The sequence below is a fragment of the Bufo bufo genome, chromosome 1 (genome assembly GCF_905171765.1).
Source record: "Bufo bufo chromosome 1, aBufBuf1.1, whole genome shotgun sequence".
Classification (NCBI taxonomy): Eukaryota; Metazoa; Chordata; class Amphibia; order Anura; family Bufonidae; genus Bufo; species Bufo bufo.
In genome coordinates this window covers 17,907,939-17,930,638 of record NC_053389.1, presented here as the reverse complement: position 1 = coordinate 17,930,638, position 22,700 = coordinate 17,907,939, and the positions used below count along the sequence as shown (strand labels likewise).

The 22,700-nt window shown below is 43.2% G+C and overlaps 1 protein-coding gene across 2 annotated transcripts in view; it reads right to left on the bottom strand.

Moving 5' to 3' along the window:
- The window catches only part of LOC120991947 (sialic acid-binding Ig-like lectin 12), a 122,603-nt gene that overhangs the window by 78,618 nt on the left and 21,285 nt on the right, over positions 1-22,700 (bottom strand). Inside the window, exon 2 of one of the 2 annotated variants that reach the window (XM_040420688.1) lies at positions 18,388-18,750. In XM_040420688.1, coding sequence (XP_040276622.1) covers positions 18,388-18,750 — 363 coding nt within the window. The remainder of the gene's footprint in view (positions 1-18,387; positions 18,751-22,700) is intronic. The other variant, XM_040420695.1, reaches the window with a different exon arrangement.

Here is a 22,700-nt window from a genome sequence, read left to right as displayed (position 1 = left end):
GGCCACTCCAGAACCTTGATATGCTTCTTACAGAGCCACTCCTTGGTTATCCTGGCTGTGTGCTTCGGGTCGTTGCCATGTTGGAAGACCCAGCCACGACCCCATCTTCAATGCTCTGACTGAGGGAAGGAGGTTGTTGCTCAGAACCTCATAAATGGCCCCTTCATCCTCTCCTTAGTACAGTGCAGTCGTCCTGTCCCCTTCGCAGAAAAGCACCCCGAAAGCATGATGTTACCACCCCCATGCTTCACAGTAGGGATGGTGTTCTTGGGATGCAACTCATCCTTCTTTTTCCTCCAAACACGATGAGTGAAGTTTAGACCAAAAAGTTATACTTTGGTCTCCTCTGACCACATGACTTTCTCCCATGCCTCCTCTGGATCATACAGATGGTCATTGGCAAACTTCAGACGGGCCTGGACATGTGATGACTTGAGCAGGGGAACCTTCCGTGCAATGCACGATTTGAAACCATGACGGCGTAGTGTTCTACCGACAGTGACCTTTGGAACTGTGGTCCCAGCTCTCTTCATGTCATTAACCAGCTCCTCCCTTGTATTTCTGGGCTGATTCCTCACCTTTCTTATCATCAGTGATACCCCACGAGGTGAGATCTTGCATGGAGCCCCAGGCCAAGGGAGACTGACAGTCGTCTTTAGCCTCTTCCATTTTCTAACAATTGCTCCAACAGTTGATCTATTTTCACCAAGCTGCTTGGCAATTGCCCCGTAACACTTTCCAGACTTGTGGAGGTCCACAATTTTGTCTCTGGTGTCTTTTGACAGCTCTTTGGTCTTGCCCATGGTAATAGTTGGCGTCTGACTGACTGTGGGGTGGACAGGTGTCTTTAAAGAGCTCGGACAGGTGTCTTTAAAGAGCTCAGACAGGTGCTACTAAGTTATATTTATGAGTGGAGTAGAGGTGGCCTTTTTAAGGCACAGTAACATGTATTTGAGAGCCCGAAATCTTGCTGATTGCCAGGTGTTCAAATACTTATGTTCAGCAGTGCGAGACAAATAAATTCTTTAAAAATCATACAATGTGATTTCCTGATTTTTTTATTTTTATTCTGTCTCTCAGAGTGGGAATGCACCTACAATGTGAATTTCAGACCCCTCCATAATTTCTAAGTGGGAGAACTTGCAAATTGCAGGGTGTTCAAATACTTCTGTTCCTCACTGTATATGGATCAGGCAGGCCAAAGGACATTAGAACATGGCGTAGATAGTTCCAGTTTATGCGGTCAAACGCTTTTTCAGCGTCAGTGCTGAGGAGTACAAGAGGAGTGGAGGTATGTCTAGCATAACAGAGTGCATTGATGACTCTAGTAGTGTTATCTCTACCCTCCCTATTACGCACGAAGCCTACCTGATCCACATGTACCAGAAGAGGGAGAAGGACTGCCAAACGATTTGCCAGTAGTTTCGCAAGGATTTTAAGGTCAATATTCAGAAGAGAAATTGGCCTGTAATTTGCACACAGCTTAGAGTCCTTCCCCTCTTTAGGAATCAAGGCTATATGAGCAGGGACAGATTGCACACCGTCAGTAGATGTGGCAGAAGTTGTTTTTTGAAGGTTTTATAATAGAATGAGGGGAGTCCGTCTGGACCCGGGCTTTTCCCCTGAGGCATTTGGGCCAGGGCTATGGATATTTCATCCATAGAAAATAGAAACTTCGAGCGATTGTTTTTGGCCCACTGATAAAGACGGGCAGGCTGTTGATTTCAGAAACGCTTCCACTAATGAAGAGTGAGATGTTGGAGGTAGGGGGGAAGGGAGATTGTATAAAGCTTCATAGAAGTCCCTAAATTGTTTGGCAATCTTAAATGAGGCAAATACTGGGTCACCATTAGAAGAAGACAGTTGATGAATGTAGTTGTCAGCTCTTCTAGATTTTATTCTGTTCATGAGGAATTTGGTGGCTTTATCCCCGTGTGCAAAGAACTTGTATTGGGAATTAAGATAGTACTTAGCCGAATTGTTGTGTAATAGAGCTTTTAATTCAGCTCTTGCTTTGGAGAGCTCTTGAAATTGGGTTTCAGAGAGTGTACATTTATGGACAGATTCCAACTTGTTTATCTTGGAAAGGAGATTACTAATGTTGCTTTCCCTAGTTTTTTTTAAATGCGAGCCTAGGCTAATGAACTCACCCCTAATGAAGGGTTTGTGTGCGTCCCAAATGGTTTGGGGTGAGAGCTCTGGTAGGGAGTTTAAGTTAAAGTATTCTTCCAGTAGTGAAGCAATTTTCTTAATAGAGTCTGGGTTCCCAAGGATAAATTCATTTAGTCTCCAATTAAAGCTTTTAGTTTTACGTGTGGGGGAGGATACCTTTAGAAAAATTGGGGCATGGTCTGACAGATGTATAGATCCAATTTTGGCGGTCGGGCATAGTTGAAGGTGTTCTTTTGAGATAAAAAGGTAGTCTATGCGGTGATAATTATTGTGTACATGGGAATAAAATGTATAGTCTAGAGTGCTAGGGTAATGAGTGCGCCAAACGTCTATTAAATGGAGATCCCAGAGAATGTTTCTGATGAACTTTAAAGAGCGTTTTGAGTGGGAAGTTTTGCGTGATGATGAATCTATTTGGGGGTTGAGGGCCACATTAAGATCCCCACCCAGTACTACAATACCCTCCTTGAAGGACGTGATCATTGGGGATATGGCAGAGAGCCAACTAGCCTGCTTGGAATTAGGGGCATATAAATTTATGAAAGTATATTTCTGGACCCCTATGTTCCCCTTAACCATGATAAATCTACCCTTTGGGTCTTGTATATAGTCAATGTATTTAAAAGGAACCTTCCTCTTTGTCGGGTGGTAATAATTCAATTAAGAATTATTAATTATGGTCATAAAAATAATTAACCATAAAATTTATAAAAATTGTCATAAATTTTTGAATCCGATACTTACTCCTCCGGACGAGGCAGAGCTCCCCCACAGTGAAACCAGAGTGGGTAATGAGAGAATTCCATATTAGGATAGTGGTTGAACCTGAAATGTGTCTCCTGGAGGAGCAGCACATCCGAACCCTCCTTGCGTAGGATAGTGAAAATCTGGCTTCTTTTGGAGGGTGAGTTAAAGCCCTTTACATTATAAGAGGCTATATGGATATTAGCCATGAGCAAGGGTTATTGTGGCTGGAAGGGTGCATAGTGTGCTAGTCCCCCAGGAGAGGACACTCACGGTTTTGGGTGTCTCCACCCCGTCCAGGAGAGAAGCCGGATCCCTCGGGTCCTGTATATCCCTCAGGAGGGTCAGATAAGTGTGTGTCAGGTACCTAGAACTGAACAAAGGGAAAGGGGAAACAGTGAGAACAAAACAGAAAACTAAAAAATAACCTAGTTTGTGGGGTGACCCACTAGTGTAAAGCATGGGGGAAAAATTGGTCAGAGACCGGTGAACATACCGTTCTGCACATAAAATTGCTATCTGAAAGTTAAAACACTAGTGGTACACCGGCGCTTGCACTGGATTAAACTGACGCAGCGGTACCGCAACGGTATCGCCACCGTTGGAAATCAAATCAATGATGTGTACAATATATGTGTTAGGTACTGCGCGACCTATACCCCCTATTGCTTTCTTTACCAGTGTGGCACCATGAAGGTACGCAGTAACTATTACAGAAACTTACAGTTTGATTGGAATATCTTTATCCTGGATGTTCCTCTGCAAGGGCTGTTCTCCTGCGTCTTTCTAGTTTTCTTCTTTTTTCTTTTCTTTTTGGTGCCGTTCGGGATGAGGAAAGGTGTAGGGGGCTGAGCCCTAGTGGTAATAACTGTTTTTTATAAAAATGTGGAGCTTGCCCCGGCCGGTGGCACAGCTCGTGGTTAAAAGGAGCCGCTTGTTCGCGCTCGCTCGGAGCGCTGCGTGACGTCACGGCAGTGGCTACGGTGGACCAGGAGGACCAAAGTTTACACCAACGCGTTTCGATTAGTTCGCTAATCTTCGTCAGGGATGATTCCTCTGGCTCCTGGTGCTACTTTTAAAGGTCTGTATCTCCTCCCTTCCTTAACTCCTGCATCCCTGGCATTCTTGATTGATGGTTAGTTGAAGGCAAATAATTCTATCTCTGAGTTTAATCCCGAGGGTACCAGAGTATTTAAGTTGAATATCCAGCGGCTTTCTGATCTGGACATTTTCTTAATAAAATCTCCTCCTCTTTTATCTTTTTTAACCATTTCAATACCACAGAAAGTGGTGCCGCTGTAGTTTCCTCCGTGTTTATCCTTATAATGTCTAGAGAGTGGGTGGCCCTCATATTTCCTTCCTATGTTGTAAATGTGTTCCCCTATTCTTTTGCTTATAGTTCTCTTTGTGCGTCCTATATATGTTTTTTTGCACGGACATGTTATGGCATATATTGCACCCTGACTTCTGCAGGTTATATGGTCCTTTATTTTATATGTTTCTGTGTCCCCTGTCCATTCATTTTTTATTTCCATGTTTGTGTGCTGTTTTTTATTTGTTTTTAATTTTTTACAGACACCGCAATGGCCACATGGGAAAAAACCTCCCTGGGGTTTTTGTCCAAGAATAGTATTTTGATTGTCATTTTGCTTACTCAGGCATTTGTTGGTGGGGGCTATTATGCTTCCCACGTTTTTGGCTTTTCTGTAGATAAATTTTGGATTTTTTGGGATCTGATCTCCTATTATCTTATCCTCCTTCAAGGTTTCCCAGTGTTTTTTGATAATCCTTCTCAATATTCCTGCTTGGCTGTTATACTGTGTAAATTAACTCCTGTCTGTCTAGTTTTCCTACTAGTTCTTTCTGTATTAGTAATTTTTCCTTATTATAGCCTCTCTCTTCAAATTTTTTCTGCATTTTGTCCACCTCTGTTTGATATTCGCTTTCCTTTGTACAGTTGCGTTTTAGTCTCATGAATTGTCCCTTAGGAATATTTTCCAACCGCTGTGGGAGATGGCAGCTTTCACGGGAGATAAAGCCATTGACATCTGTGGGTTTGTTGTATGTCCTGGTTTGTATTTTGCCATCTTCTATGTAGATGGTTAAGTCCAGGAAGTTGATTTCGCTCTGACTAAATGTTGGTGTAAATTCCAGATGGTACTCATTGTTGTTGATTTCTTTGAAAAATATGTTAAGTGCTTCTTTTTCTCCTGCCCAGATGAATATAATATCGTCTATAAAGCGTTTCCATAGGACGAGATTCGACCGGAGCTCGCCGTGGGGATAGATGACTTGATGCTCCCACTGTCCGACATATATGTTTGCGAACCCCGGTGCGAATCTCGTCCCCATCACGGTCCCCCACTGCTGTATATAGAACTTGTCCTCAAATATGAAATAATTTCTTTTTAAAATGAACATTATACATGCACCAATAAAGTCTATTTGTTTCTCTACGAGGATTCCCTGATTTTGTAGGCATGTTTTTGCTGCGTTGCACCCTTTCTCATTTTCAATGATGGTATATAGGGATTTGACATCCAGGGTGCCTAGAATGTAGTTTGGTTCCCATTTAACCTGATTTAGGATGTTCAGGATGTGCTGGGTGTCTTTCAAGTGTGTTGGTAGCAGGTCTACACACGGTTGCAGGAAGCGGTCTATGTATTCGGATAGATTGCTTGTCAGGCATTCTACTCCTGATATTATTGGTCTTCCTGGGGGGTCTATTGTACTTTTATGGATTTTTGGATTGTAGTAGAATGCGGCAATTCTGGGTTGTTTCGTTTCTATGTATTCAGCCTCTTTAGGGTTGAGGATGGCTTCTGTTTTTCCCTTCTTAACCAGTTCACCTAGTTCTTTTTTGAACCCTTCTGTTGGGTCATTTTTTAGTATTTTGTATGTTTTCTTGTCTCCTAGTAATTTGTATGCTTCCTGTTGGTATTTGTCTTTGTCCAGTATTACAATTCCCCCGCCTTTGTCAGCAGGTCTTAGAATGATTTTTCCATTTTCTTGTATTTTTGTTAGTGCTTCCCGTTCTGCATGGGATATGTTTCCTAGGTGTTTTATCCTTTGTTTTTGCTTTTTTGGACTTCTGATTTTTCGTATGTCCTTGGTGACCATGTTCATGAAACTGTTAAGTGCCTGTGAATATTCTTGCACTGGATGGTATTTGGATTTTGCTTTTAAGTCAGTGTGTTTGTATCTCTTTTCTGAATGGTTGTCTTCTGTTGCTTCTGTTTTGTTGGATCGGTGGATTTTATTGGTGTCTTCCCTATTATTGTTGGTTTTTTGTTGTTTTTTTATGAAATATTTCTTTAGGGCTAGTCTTCTCATAAATTTGCGGATCCCTATGAACGCTTCAAATTTATTGAACAGCGTACTGGGTGCAAATTTTAACCCTTTTTCCAGGATATTTTGTTCTCCCTTTGTTAGTATGTGTGTGCTAAGGTTAAAAATCTTCTGTCCTGACCCCATTCTGATCTCCTTTTGTTTTAGTTTCTTCTTTTGGGCGAGTTTCCCTCCTCTATTACCCCTCTTGCACTTTTTCTTCTCAGAAAAAAATCCTGTTTTACAGTTTTTTTTATTGTTGTTCTTTTTTCTCTCTGTTCATTAAGTCCTCTTTCCTGCTCTTGAGATTTATTTCTGTGTGTATTTCTTGTTGCCATTGTTTGGTTTATTGTTCTTGATTCTTTTTTCCTGGTGACGTGGTTATTTGTAGTAACCTTCGCATTGCTACCTTCGGTATTATGTTCTTTCTCATCTATTTGATTGTCTTCTGACGGGTTTCGTTTGTCTTGTCTGTCTCTTTCTTGTGTTTTCTTCTGTTGGCGGGAGGGAGCTATTTCTTCCTCGTCTGTCTCATAGTTCATCAGTACCTCATAGCGGTTGTCCGTCTGTATTTCATTTTTATTTGCGGCTTCGTTTTGTCTTCTGATGATGACTTCTGGGGTTGTTGGTATCAGTTGTTCTATTTGAATGTCCCCCTCATCTCGATAATTATCCTCTTCATGTACCGTGAAGATGGATGTGTGTTCCTCCACTTGGCTATATCTACCTTCGTCCAGTGTTTGGAAGGAGTTCTGGCTGTTATATTCCGTGTGATTTTTTGGTAATGCATCACGGTTAAATTTTCTACTCTTCTTTTCTTTAATTTCCTCTTCTTTCTGGTGAATTCTTCTTTTTATATTTTCTACCAGTTGATGGATACTCGCATGGTCTTTCCAAGGTCTCAGTGTTTCAAATGTTGCCATGATTATCTTGTTAGTTTTGCGTAATCTTTCTCCCCTTTTATTGATGATGAATTTAATTGCGTTGCGGGAGAATTCATGGAACATGCGTTCCCATTCATTTATTGTGCCATGTTCTCCCATGTCCCCTGACAGTGTTTTCTCTACTTTTAATCCCTTGGGTATGATGTCCCATTCAAGGTATTTCTCCAGTGAAGTAATTTCCCAGAGGTCCTTCATCTCGAGAATTAGGAGTTGTTCTAATTCTCTTAGTGTATCCTTCACATATGTGAACTGTATGCCATTATCTTGATTGAACACTTCAGATTGTCTTTTATATGAACCAAAGAAGGTTTGTACCCTCTGTATTCTGTCTTTTCTGTCCCACCATAATTTTGACATTTTTTCTTTGTGTGGTATATGTATCAATTGGATATGTCTAATTTATTTAGTCTTTTGTTATGGGTATTTTTTATCTCCAAGTTTTATATTCTTCTTTGTGAGTTTGATCCTATTGAGCTGTTCAGATTTTTCTTGGATTTTCTGAAAGTTATCTTATGTTAGTTTAAGCGATCATCGGGATTTTAAGGAAAGGAGGAGTTGGTTAGGCCCTCATCAGGTTGTTAGAGAGGACTGAGTGGCAATATGAGAAAATATTGTAAAGGAGAAAATTAAAAAGGGAAGAGTTAAAGAGGAAGAAGAGGGGAGGCAGACAGAAGAAGCATGAAATATGAGGTACAGAGGTAACATCATGTTAAGCTGGACTTAGACCTGGATCCACTAGCAGTATATAAAGCTAACCAAACAGACATTAGCCAGAGTCCCTTTATAAGGAAGAAGCAGATTATCTGGATAGATCCAAGGAAGTCCAGGAAAAAGAAAAAATAGCGTCTCTGTGTAGGAAATTTGTGGCAGGAAAATTCCAGAGAAATTAATCTTGAGATAGTCTCTTGGGGGTTAATTGCCGACTCCTCTTCCCCACTTTATGGGCCTTTGGAGTATGCTGTAAGGTGAAAGCCTCAACCGTCGGGACTTCAGGTAGAGCACTAAGATCTTGGAATAAGTCCCAGTTTTTGATCGGCATAGGAGGAATTTGTAAGTGGTCATATACCGCCTCCAAATCAGCAAAGGTGGTGATGTTTATGCGGCGGCCTCCTTGTGAAAAGGAGAGTCCAAAGGGAAAGTTCCATTTGTAAAGGATCCTGTTCGCCCGTAACCACTCAGTCAGGGGCTTGAGAGATTTGCGTTTCCTCAAAGTGGAGGGGGCTAAATCTTGATAGATTGAGATTTGGGCACCTTCGAATAGGATGTCTTGTCTGTTTCTAGCAGCTTCTTGCACTGCGGTTTTAACTTGGAAGTTGAGAAACTTACATATTATATCCCTTGGGGGTTCCTCTGCTTTAGGTTTGGGTCGCAGTGCCCTGTGTGCCCTTTCCAATACAATCTCTAGGGCAAATTCTGGGCCCAGGAGTGAGGAGCAAAGGGAGACAACTGCGGCTGGGATGTCACTAGGAAGCACTGCCTCAGGGATCCCTCTTATGCGCAGGTTGTTTCGGCGACCCCTATTTTCTTGATCTTCTAGGGCATTCTGAAGTTGATTCAGGTAAGACCCACATTTCTGGAATGAGTTGGAAGTGGCCCTCTGATGATCCAGTATCTGGGCCTGTTGATTCTCCAGCGCTTCAACTCTATCCCCTATGTGGCGCATGTCTTGGCGCATGGCGGCAAATTCACTTAGTAGAGGTTCGAGGGCTTTACCCAGGGTGTTCTTTAAGTAATTTCTGGTAATCGGGAGGGCCCCCTTACCTTGCGGTTCTTCATAATCGCTCTCATCCTCCGATCTGGCTTTCTGAGGCTGATCGGGCGCCATTTTAGAATCGCGAGCCACATATGAAGCGGCCGCTTTTCTCAGGAACTTGTCCATGTCTCCCCATGCGACTTGACTTTTATTGGTGCTGGGGTGCTCCCCTGCTTTGGGGTTCCCGATTTTAACAATTTTCTAGCTTATTGCTAAAGATAGCTGGTGCATGGAACGGACTGTGGCACAGAGCTCAGAATCAAGCGGCCATCTCAGACCGGCGCTGGCTCCGCCCCCTCAAAGGGCCTTTTTTTAATTGAAACTTAAATTTTTCTTATTGTTAAAAACACTTTTATTTCACTTTTATTATTTTTTATTTCTGTCCCACTATGGGAATTCAACATTACAGGGTCTGATCCCTGTTTCAATGGAGCACAATACATCTGTTTAATACACTGATAGTCTGCCTATGAGCCTGGGAGCTGGGCCTCATAGGCCTTCATACATGCTGGGCCCCAAGGCATTTAAAAGGCTTGGGGCTGCCATGGCAACTATCGGGTCTCTGCCACAGCAGCAGCATTAGAGGTGTTAATCTACTGGCATCGGCGTTATCACCGTTGCTGGTGGATGCAGCAGTGATCCGGCTGTCAGTAGCAGCCGACTCCGTGCTGCTGATCGCGGCACCACACATGGGGGGGGAAGGACCGCAGGACGAGAATGCTTGTTCTGGGGCACAAAGTACCAGCCATTTAGGATGAGCATTTTCGTCCTGAGTCCTTAAGGCGTTGGGCAGAAATATTGCTCCACTTTAATTACATTATAAGTTACAAATCAGAAATAACTAATTTTTCACTCTATAAGATGCACTCCACCCCCCCCCCCTCCAAAGTAGTAGTGGTGGGGGGAATGTCAGTGCATCTTAGGGGGCAAATACTAATGAGTGCTTCCATTATGGAAGGGCTAATTAGTACAGAAGGAATGAAAGGCCACATTGGGGTGTAATTTATGTTCAAACTGTGACCTGCTTGTAGGGGCGTCAGCGATTGAGTGTGTGCAATAGATCAACCCTTGGCAGCCACACCTCGGTCACATGACAGGGTGGTCCCTGTGCGTGACTGCAGGATTCAAATAAAAAATTTGAATACATGGTAGATTTTGCCATTGCAAAATTCACCATGTGAAGTAGCTCAAAAACCTAGCAGAAACTAACCCTGAACTGCTAAGGGAACTTTTACACTAGTGTTATTAGAATCCGGCAGGCAGTTCCGGTAACGTAACTGCCTGCCAGATCCGGAAAACCGTATACAAACAGACATCCTTGTTTTCCAGATCCGTTAGATGGATCCGGTGAAATACCAGATCCGTCTCATCCGGTATCATCTGGAATAATGGATCCGGTATTTACATTTTTCCAAAGATCAAAAGCGAAAATAGTTCCTCCTATGTCCCGGCGCATGAGCAGACCGTAAATGTCCCCTGATGCGGCAGTTTATACAACACTTGGTACAGGATCCGGCATTAATACATCTCTATGGAAATTAATGCCGGATCCGTCAAGTGCAGTATTGTTCCTGGATTTTGCCGGAAAAAATACCGCAGCATGCTGCAGTATTTTGTCCGGTCAAATACCGTAAAAGGGACGGAACTGAAGACATCCTGGTGAAAACTGAACGGATTGCTTTCCATTTTAGAATGCATTAGGACAAAACTGATGCGTTTTTTTTCTGGTATTGAGACTCTTTACCGGATTTCAATACCGGAAAAGAATAACGCTAGTGAGAAAGTACCCTAAGTTCTACAAGACAGACAGAAAACCAAAAAACAACCAAAAGCTTTGTAGACCATTTCACTGAATTTAGAATAGCCGTTCCAACTTGAGATGAGCAAATTTCTTAAAACCTATTTCAGGTTCAATTCAAACTTGTTATTTAGTTCAAGTACAAATTGATTCTATCCAAATCAAATGTACTTTAAATGCCTGGAAAAGTCTCTCTCTTTTGGAAAATATAGGCCAAATTTTAATTCTAAAGTATCAATTTGCTCATCTTTAGTTCCGACTAAATGCCAAAGGCCACACAACAGCCAGATTGTTATGGACAGATGTCATCACCCCTACAAATGTCCAAACAGGTTGTTATCCCACCAAGCACCAACCTTTGAATGTCAAGAGTGAAGTTGCAGATAGCTGGAACTTATAAATAAACAACCAACTGGCTTGATCCCAAACTAAGGAGCATATGGGTGAGCCCTTTAAAACCCTAAGAGCTCTCCCTGACTGCTATGCACATGCAAGGGTCTCAATGGTAGACGATTGCATGCCCACGTACCTAAGACTGTGTGACACCTGAAAACCCTATAATAGTGAGGGGACACGACCACCGGCTCCCTGCACTTAATACGGACGGAGTCAGGGTCAGCTAGAATCAAGCCAGCAAGGAAACACAATAAAGGAAAAGACTTATCTGAGCAAACAGCAGCAGCTGCCTCCAGCAGTGAACACTTTATCCAGGAAGTAGTATAAACCGCAAAGTGAGGCAGTATGGGAGGGAATATAAAGGGAGACGATTAGTCTAAATAAGTGACACCTGGCAGAAAGAAAGGAGATGACAAAGTGAAACCAAAACAAAGAACGTCATACAAGAGGTAGAGAAGAACGTCTGTCAGACCTTCTCACAGAACTGGCGGTGACATTGAATCAGAAATAAAGCAAGAGTCATGTATTTTTCATGGGAATAGGAAATCACAGACAACTCCATGTCATTCAGTAGGTGGTCACTAAGTATGATTTGCACTTTTAGCTAAAGAACATGAAAAAAAGATCATCTTAATATGTGACTGATGTTGTATAGCTTTACAATAAGACTATCCATAACAGTAAACACCATATTAGCTGATGTTCAATGAGCTTGCTCTATTAATGGACCAGACAAATGAATTGGTGAGAAGAAACACCACAACAGTGGATATAGAAACATCATACTGCAAGATGCTTAAGGTAGCCACGGATCACATCCAAGAATTACAAGGAAAACAAGTTACGTCTAAAATAATTTGTATAAAGAGAATTCATTTTAAAGAAGATGAGTTCTACCCAGGAGAAAAGTTGGAAGCAATTCCATACCTGTAATAAGATGGAGAAACCCTGAATCACAAATTTATGAGGTATGACCAGAAACTGGAGATGGCTCTACAAAGATATTCTATCATAACATGGTTCATCCTTGTACATAAACAATTCCCACTAATAAAGATCAGTTTATACAAGAAAATATCCCAGAGAAGACTTACAGGAACCCTTGGTTTGTAAAACCCAGGACATCAGGAGAAGGAATTGCATTACAAGCCGTACAAATACTGGTAGAAAAGCTCAGGTACCCTCAATAGACCACGAGAGGAATAATGCCTAGTAGATTCCAGGACTATGAACTGTAAGGACAAGGATGGTATAATGGAGTGGAGTACTAATTGGAACATTATCTAAGTGGCTTTTCGAAAGTTTTCATTAAAGCTTGTAAAGGTATTTGAAATCAGCTGCAGGGGAACTACCAGGCTACTACCTCTTGGAGTAATCTCAGTTCAAGCGACTGCTGACCTACAAGGGTTGAGAGAGACACTGATGTGTATGAAAACCATAGTAAAGGACAGGCCAACATCAGGACAGGCAGCTCAGGGTCAGAATGGAGATCAGACCAGACAGTGAAAGGTCAGTTCCAGAAATCAGGCAAAAGTCGTTAAATGGACAGACAAATTAAGCAAACAGCACACCCTGGACAAAAATAGCAAACTAGTACTACAGGGAAGATGCCCAAAGAAGCTGAGGGTAACCAGCAATTACCTGGGGAAGATTAGGGTGCTGCCCCTCTAGGAGCTGGAGACTGTGCGCACATGCCCTATGGGCAGAAAGAGGTATTCCCAACAGGAAGCAGACCTCAGGAAGCAGACCTCAGCATCACAACTCTGGCATCGGGAACCAGTGAGCAGGCAGAGCGGGACCATGGTCGAACAGACTTCCCGAGCCATGGAGCTATGGAGCAGGAGAGAAGCAGTTGTGTGCACAGACATAACTACGCCATAATAGATGGTTTTTATTTCAAAGGAGATAAAAGATGTAAGGCGAGACAGGAACAATGGCGCAATGGAATAAATTCATGTCCTTAACTTGTTCATTTTGCTTTATATTTAACCCCTTCTCGCATATAGACATAACTGTGCATCCAGATTGCATGTGAGTTACTGCTTTCAGGCATACAGTTACATATGAACTGTTACTGGACGCTGTGACACGAGAAAGTGTCACAGGGCTGGAGACTCCACTGTCCCGGGTCCTGACGGTGGAGATCAGAGCCTTGATAAAGGTACCACTTCTGAGCTCTCTGCAGTCCCCTTTGTGCCCCTTGAAGCTTCCTCAGTCCCCCAGCATGTGCCATGCCAACCCCCTACGGAATCAAGATGACAGTGACTCCGGAACCGAGCTGGTTGACATCCGCAGTGGGTATCAGCTGTAACGTACAGCTGACAATCTTCTGCAATAGCCGAAGTCAGTGCTGGCACTAATCCTGGCTGTTCAACCCCTTAGGTTACATGCACTCGACAGTGACAAAAACTGTTGTTAAAAACAGACACATTTATGCTTTCATTTTCTGTCCGTCTGTCAATTTTTCATGAATGTTAAAAATTTATGAATTTCATTTTCTTTTTTTCATAAAATCCCAACCCCCTCAGTATACATAATATCCCCCATAATGGCCCTCAGCAGTAGTAGCGTCCTCCATAGTGGCCCCAGAAGTAATAATTTCCCCCATAGTGGCCCATAATGTCCCCCATATCGATCCCCAATGTCCCCCATAGTGGTCCTCATCTGTAATGTTTGCTTTTAGCAAAAAAAAATAAACCACTCACCACATCCACTTGCACGCTCATAGGCATCTACTTGCACGCTCTTGATTCTGAAGGACCTGCCAAAGGGCCTGTGCTCAAGTATGACGACGTTACCACGTGCTCCCAGCATGATTGTGTGGTGATGTCATCATGCTTGAATGTGAGCCCTTCGGCAGGTCCTTTAGAATTTATAGAGGAGCGACTGCCTGTGCGTGCAAGTGGATGAGGTGAGTTATTTTCTTTCAAACCCCTAAATAGCTATATTGCACTCATGTCTAAGCAGCCATTTAAACAGTCCCATTGATTTCAATGGGTCGGTCTGGTTGTAAAAAGAGCCAAAAACAGGACATGTCCTATTTTTTGACTGCTACTATTCACTGGTAATCAAAATATCGACCATGTGAATAGCCCCATAGACTGCAATGGTTCCAAAAATGGTTGTAGAGAGGAACAGAGCTCCCTCTCTCCCCCTATGGGCCCTCATGACACATTTGCAGGGTTACAACGACTGCCATGACAGCTGGAGGCATATAAAAAGGCCTTCAGGCTTGATGTACTGAAGCCTGCCAGGCCCTGCCAGAGGCAGAGTCTGAACAGGACAGGGGTGAGCATAAAACTGACAATACAATACACTGCAATAGATGACTATTGAAGTCTATTGTACTGCTATCAGGTGACTGGATCTTCAAAAAGCAAGTGAGACTTAAAAAAATCAATAAAAAAAAGTAACAAATATAAAAAGGAAAAAAAAATCAAATAAAAAATAAAGAAATAGCTTTTCCCATTTAAAAAATACCAAAAACTATATATACTGTAATTGGTATTGCTGCATCCTTAACAACCTGATCTATAAAAGGATCACGTTACTTATACGTATGGTGAACACAGTAAAAAATATGTTGCTTTTTTCACCTCACCCCCCAAAAGAATTGTAGAAAAAGCTATGAAAATGCTAAATGTACCCCAGAATGGTACCAATAAAAACTACAGTCTGTCCCACAAAAAAGCAAGCCCTCAGACAGCCACGTTGGCAGAAAAATATAAATATTATGGACATGGCCATTTCTAGGACTGGGCAAGGGGTGTGACCGCACAGGGCGCACCTCGCTACCTCAAGGAAGGGGCTGCAGTCCGACACTATTAGATAATGTGTGCTTCCATTGGAAGCACTCAGCTCGATATTCAATTGTGTTCCCATCCTCAGGCAATGTCTCCCTGCCCACCATTTTCTCTAATAGGCTCCAGGCCTAGTGCAGGTGGTGCAAGGACATCATCACAGTGCCATCAGAGCCATGCAGAATACAGTACTGGAAACAGGCCTGAAGATGGCATAGCGGCATAGATGTATTTGAGCTTGTTGGTGGCATGCTATTGGGCCACTATTAGGGGGAGGTCATTATTATAACTCGGGGGCACTACTGAGAGAGGGGGGTCCTACTGTGCACACAAAAATGCGAGAATTTTTGTATTGGCACACTTCATAAGTTTTTTTTTTTACTGACACACATGGGGGGCCACTATTGGGACATTGGTTCTGCAGGGGGCACTAAAAGAAGGCATTTATTTTACTGGTAGATGTTATAAAAGGCATTTTTGTACTGGCACATTTAAGTGGCCATTTTTTGTACTAGCTCACATTATAAGGGGAATTATTACTCTTGGAGGACACTATTTTGGGTTTTACTACTGGGAGACTATGGGATACATGATTACTAGTATGAGCAATATTGAGGGCACAGCGGGCACAGGGTGGCAGGATAGGGTGTACTATTTTGCACTCCTTCCCTTTTGAGTCCTACTGTGTGCCTATAAAGAGGTTTATGGACACATATGGCATGCTTCTCTTAGGCTCCTTTCACACTAGCGTTCGGGTGTCCGCTCGTGCGCTCCGTTTGAAGGGGCTCACGAGCGGTCCTGAACGCATCCGTCTGGCCCCAATGCATTCTCAGTGGAGGCGGATCCACTGAGAATGCACCCGCCAGCCAGCGCTCAGCCTCCGCTCCGCTCAGTGAGCGGACACCTGAACGCTGCTTGCAGCGTTCGGGTGTCCGCCTGGCCGTGCGGAGGCGAGCGGATCCGTCCAGACTTACAATGTAAGTCAATGGGGACGGATCCGCTTGAAGATGACACCATATGGCTCAATCTTCAAGCGGATCCGTTCCCCATTGACTTTCAATGTAAAGTCTGAACGGATCCGTTCAGGCTACTTTCACACTTAGAAAATTTTCTAAGTTTTAATGCAGACGGATCCGTTCTGAACGGATGCGAACGTCTGCATTAAAGGAGCGGATCCGTCTGATGAAACATCAGACGGATCCGCTCCGAACGCTAGTGCGAAAGTAGCCTTAACTGTAGAAGCAGGGTAAGAAATGTGGAGGTTATTGTGTGGCTGTTAACCCTTGCTATGTTACAGAAAATGGATTAAAATGGAATTTTTTTTATTTATTTAATCTCCTTATTGCTTTGATTCCTGTTGATGCAAGATAATACTATACAATATCAGAAATAGTCTATATGACATCTTACAGTGCACTCATTGTTAGATACTGTAGTATGTTGATATGGTCTTTAAGGCTACTTGGATCCGGCAGGGTCCAGCAAAAACACGTCCATCGCTGAAAATACAACCATCTGCATCCATTATGAACGGATCTGGTTGTATTATCTTTAACATTGCCAAGAGGGATACGTCATTAACTCCATTGAAAGTCAAGGGGGGGGGGGGGCGGATACGTTTTCTATTGTGGCAGAGAAAACTGATCCGTCCCCATTGACTTGCATTGGGGGTAATGCCGGATCCGTCTTACTCCACATCCCAGGACGGAAAGCAAAATACAACATGTTGCGGTTTGCTCTCCGGTATGGGAACGCAACTAAATGGAACGCAATGCATTTTGGAGCATTCCATTCTGTTCAGTTCAGTTTTGTCCCCATTGACAATGAATGGGGACAAAAAGGAAGTGTTTTTTTTCCGGTATTGAGACCCTATGATGGAACTCAATACCGGAAAACTTAACGGTAGTGTGAAAGTACCCTAACATAGTTGATATTTATAACTGTATAATTGCAACAAATTCACAAGTTAACTTACACTGTGTTGCAATAAAAATAAAAAAAACAACTAAAAAAGATAAAACCACCATGCATGATATGATAAATAAAAACACGGATGTGCATAGCTACATTTAAAGAAAATAAATCACTGAAAGTAATTGCACTCACATAAAAATACAAGAATATTATACAGCCTAAAAAGGAAGATAGATCAAAACACATCTGTGCCCACCTACCATAGCAAGGTGATCTTAGTCTGGAAGGAACCTACTCTATTTGATACCTATCACTATTCTATTGGTCATCTACATTCAGGAGAGCACAACCTGTACATATAGTATGTTGATGCTTATTAGTATTATTACCTCTGTGTGTATTCAGGCAACCAATTAGAGGAAGAGCAAACCCAGCTATATGTCAAATAGAGTAGGGTCCTGTCTGACTTCTTATGTGCCTGCTGTGGAGTGCCTAGCTAATACATAAAGAGGACTGTTCTGCTACCTAATATCTAGTCATTAGTCCTCAAAACACCTACAGGGTGTCAGCCCTGTGTCCATAAGACCGAGGAAAGATTATTTTTTAAGGCATCTGTCAAGTACCTACCATACATCAGGGGTAGGGATGAGCGAATCAACTTCAGATGCTTCATCCGAAGTCGATTCACATAAAACTTTGTTGTAATACTGTACGGAGCAGGACTGACCTTCTGTGGCTTTCCCTCCTGATGGGGGCTGTCAATGACTGTCTTCTGGACAACTGTCAAGTCAGCAGTCTCCTCCATGGTTGTGTAGTCTACTGAACCAGACTGAGGCACCATTTAAAGGCTTAGGAAATCGCTGCAGGTGTTTTGTGTTGATTAGCGGATTACATGGTGACACCATAAGTCTACAATATTGAAATTTTTCACAATATTCTAATTTTCTGAGATGCTGAGTTTGGGTTTTCATCAGCTAAAAGCCATAATTAGTGATGAGTGAACTTCTCAAAAATTCAATTCGGCTGCTTCGCCGAATTGTACAAAAAAATGTTCTTACTTTGTCACAAAGTGCATTTCTTTGTAAGTAGCGGGTACAATGACAGGGAATACTGATTGAAACCCTCAGATGCCGCACTCATCGCTGATTGCAGCATCTGAGATCTATATTAAGGCCTGTCATCATACATAACCGCGCTCGAGATTTTTTATTTTTACCACTATTTCAGGGGAAATCGATTAGTTACCACGAAGCACGAGCAATGTCGGCTCCTCAGCAAATAAATTTTTTCCTGAAATTCGGATCAAATTCCACTTTGTCAGCTTTGATTCGCTCAACACTAGTCATAATCATCAACATAAAAATAGGCAGATGCTTGAAATATTTCACTATGTGTGAGGTGAATCTATAGAATATAGGAGCTTCACTTTTTGAATTTAATTACTGAAATAAATAAAAAATTTTATGATATTCTAATTATTTTTATGCATCTGTACATTACAGCCGTGTATGATCATATGACACATTCTCTCACACTTACCAGTCACAATAATGTGGATTTTTTTGTCTTTATAACTATATTTCACGTTACTGTCTTTGCTTTCTTCAAATCTGAAGTAATATTCCGTATCATCTTCTCTCCTGGCGTCAGTTATGGTCAGGGTGCAGTCTCCGGAATCTGGATTTCCCTTCAGATGGAAGTTTCTTTGTTGCCCAGCCCTGGATTTATCATTTGTGGCAATGATAGATTCTGAATAGAGCTCTCTCCAGTATCCAAAGGAATTACTGAACGTATTTCTGCCACCAGCAGTGAAGTTACAAGGAATTGAGGCATTGTGACCCTCCTGCACCCGGACACTGGAAACCACTTCAATAGAATAGCTCTGCACCTGGCCTGTGATACCTATAGAAGGATAAAGGAGGACAATAAGTATAATCCACAGAGATATTAACAGATTTATTGTTAAACATTTACCTACATGGAGCAGGGTTAGCACTCCAGCTCTTAACTCAAATTTATTAACCCATCGCGTTATCTTGAGAAAAAAGCCATTGAAAAGCAATTGAAGGTGTTTGCTTAGATTAGATAACACAACTCAGAAATCTCAGAAAACAGGAGTGATAACTCTACTCCATCTGTATTTCTTTCATTCTGTCATTCCAGGCTATGTACACCTTCGGGGGCAGTTTTTTTATGATAGCATTTTACTCATTTTGGGCTATAAATCACTTTTTCAATTGGTCTTTATTAAAAATATGGAGCCGTTCTGACAAAAAGGGTTTACTGTTTTTCTAGCTGTGCGAATCCTACTTTCACTTTGTGTCAGTCATATAATTACCCTTATTTGTAATTTACTAAGAGGTCATAAACACTTATTTAAGCCACAATCTAGGGCTTCTGATTATTTTTATGATCCAGTATTCTACAGATTAATCCAACGAGTATTCTAACAAGAAAAAAATAATTAAAAAAACATTTTCCTTTAAAAAAAAAAATCATCAGCCCCACCAATACCGTCATCAGATCCCCTGCCATCAGGCTCCCCCCCATTCCATCAGGCTCTCCTATGCTATCAGCATCCCTTCCAATGCCATCAGCTGCCCCCCCAGTGCCATAAGCCTCCCCAGTGCCATCAACTTCACCTCCCCCCAGTTCCATCAGCCACCCCCCAGTGCCATCAAGTTCCCATCCCCCAGTTCCATCAGCTGCCCCCAGTGCCATCAAGTTCCCCTCCTCCAGTGCCATCAGCCCCCCAGTGCAATCAGCTGCCCCCCCAGTGCCATTAGCTTCCCCCCCCAGTGCCATAAGCTTCCCCTCGTGCCATCAGGCTCCCCCACAGTGCCATCAGCTGCCCCCCAGTGCCTACACTGCCACCCAAAGCTCTTCCCACAAAACCCAGTTTACCACCATTACAGAAGAAAAGCTTTCCAACTTAGTCACCAAGTCAAACCTTATCACCTGTGCCTTTGACCAAATCCCATCCCACCTTATCCCTAACCTCACCACTATAGTTATCCCTGCCCTAACCCACCTCTTCAACCTATCGCTAACCACTGGCATCTTCCCTTCCCCTTTTAAACATGCAATCGTCACACCCATACTCAAGAAACCTTCCCTGGACCCATCCTCTTTATCCAACTATCATCCCATTTCACTGCTCCCATTTCTATTCAAACTCCTAGAACAACATGTCCATCTCAAATTGTCCTCTCACCTTTCATCCTACTCACTTTTTGATCAGATGCAATCCGGCTTCAGACCAAATCTGAAACTGCCCTCACCAAAGTCACCAACGATCTGCTAGCTTCAAAGCTAAACATCACTACTCTGCGCTCCTCCTTCTTGACCTTTCCTCTGCCTTTGACACTGTTTACCACTCTCTCCTCCTACAAATTCTCTCCTCCCTTGGCATCAAAGGCCTAGCCCTCTCCTGGATCTCCTCGTACCTCACCAACAGAACCTTCAGCGTTTCCCATCCATACACTACCTCCTCATCACCCCCCCTCTCTGTTGGTGTCCCTCAAGGCTTTGTCCTGGGCCCCATGCTTTTCTCCATTTATACATCCAGCCTGGGACAGCTCATAGAATCCCATGGCTTCCAATACCACCTCTATGCTGACAACACTCAAATCTACCTCTCTGGCCCAGATGTTGCTTCCCTACTATCCAGAACCCCAGTGTGTCTGTCAGTAATATCTTAATTCTTCTCCTCTCGCTTCCTAAAACTCAACATGGAGAAAACAGAATTCATTGTCTTTCCCACATGTCACTCAGCTCCCCCACCTGACCTGTTTATCACAGTTAATAGCACAACACATGCTCCAGTTTTGCAGGCCCACTGCCTGGGTGTATAATTGGATTCTACCCCGTCCTTTAAGCCACAGAACCAAACTCTCACCGCCACCTGCTGTTTTCAACTTAAGAACATCTCTCGTATTTGCGCCTTCCTCAACCCTGAGTCAACTAAAATACTAGTGCATGCTCTCATCATCTCCTGTCTGGACTACTGCAACATCCTCCTGTGTGGCCTCCCATCAAGCACTCTCGCTCCCCTCCAATCTATTCTCAACTCTGCTGCCAGGTTAATCCATCTCTCCCCTCGTTTCTCCTCTGCCTCCCCCCTCTGCCAATCTCTTCATTAGCTCCCCATTGCCCAGCCAATTCAGTTTAAAATACTAACAACAACATATAAGGCCGTCCACAACCTGTCCCCTCCTTACATCTCTGACCTGCTTTCTCGATACATGCCCACATGTAATCTCAGATCCTCACAGGACCTCCTCATCAGTTCTTCTCTCATCTGTTCCTCACACAATCGACTACAAGATTTCTCACATGCCTCTCCCCTACTCTGAAACTCACTACTCCAACACATCAGGCTCTCCCCCAACATTCAAAGCTTCAAGAATAACCGGAAAACCCACCTTTTCAGGAAAGCCTACTATCTGCAATGAGCATGCTGCCACCACACAGCCATAAGGGCAGCCTATACCCTCACCTATTGTTTTCTCGCCTTCCCTTATAGATTGTAAGCTCTTGCGGGCAGGGTTCTCTACCCCGCTGTACCAGTCTGTTAATAGCTACTTGTTTACTGTATGTTTTTGTTTATTTTTTGCTTAACCCCAGCTGCATGTACAACGCCATGGAATTAATAGTGCTTTAAAATAAATAATAATAATAATAAAATCTGTTTCCCCCTAGTGCCATCAGCTGCCCAACAGTACCATCAGCTGCCCCCCAGTGCCATCAGCTGCCCCCCAGTGCCATATGCTGCCTCCCATGCAATCAGTTCTCCCCCAGTGCCATCAGCTGCCCCCCAGTGTCATCAACTGCCACCCCAGTGCCATCAGTGCCCCCCCAGTGCCATCAGCTTCCTCCCCAGTGCCATCAGCTTCCTCCCCAGTGCCATCAGCTTCCCTTCCAGTGCTATCAGCCCCTCACAGTGCCATCAGCTCCCCCCAGTGCCATCAGGCTGCCCTCCAGTGCCATCATCTGCCCCCCAGTACCATCAGCCCCCCCCCCCCAGTGCCATCAGCTCCCTCTTCAGGATATCCTCAGTGCCATCAGGCACCACCCCAGTGCCATCAGGTATCCCCCAAGGGCCATCAGGCTCCCCTCAGTGCCATCAGGCTGCCCCCCAGTGCCATCAGCTCCCCCCAGTGCCATCAGCTCCCCCCTCAGTGCCTTCAGCTTCCAGTTAAGGATCTCCCCAATGCCATCAGGCTTCCCCCAGTGCCATTACTGCCCCCCCCCAGTGCCATTGCACACTACATCCTGATGCTGTGTGTATGTCAGGATTCAGTGCAGTGCAGTGCGAGCCGGCAGGTGACCACGGTCACATGGCACAAACGAATCCTCAATGCAAAAATCTTGCATTGAGGATTTTTTTTGTGTTGAGTTACTCGATTTAATCGAGTAATCATTTCAACCCTACCACAATCTTATAAGTAAGATAAGATTTGAGCTTTGATAAGTGTTCATAATCTCAGAGAGCAGAGATAAGGAGCCTGTCAGCTGCCTGCCTGACAGAGCAGAGAGACAATTAGTATGCCTCTATATGAGCATATCAGCTATGTACAGAAAAAAGGGCTTCATATTTTTAATAAAGACCAATCATTTTCACCCAAAGGTGTACATAGCCTTTAAGTAAAACTCATCCTTTATCCCAATAACCATAGTACGTGTATATACACTCAAAAATGGTGTATGTAGAGGCAGACCATGTCACTGCTCTGGATCTATTAGAAAGAGGGGCTCATCCTTGGTTGATGTCATTATGTTTTACTGCTGGGTTGTTTTTAGAGGGTTACAGATATTGATGCTCCTTACAGTGGTTTTCCAAGGAGATGAAA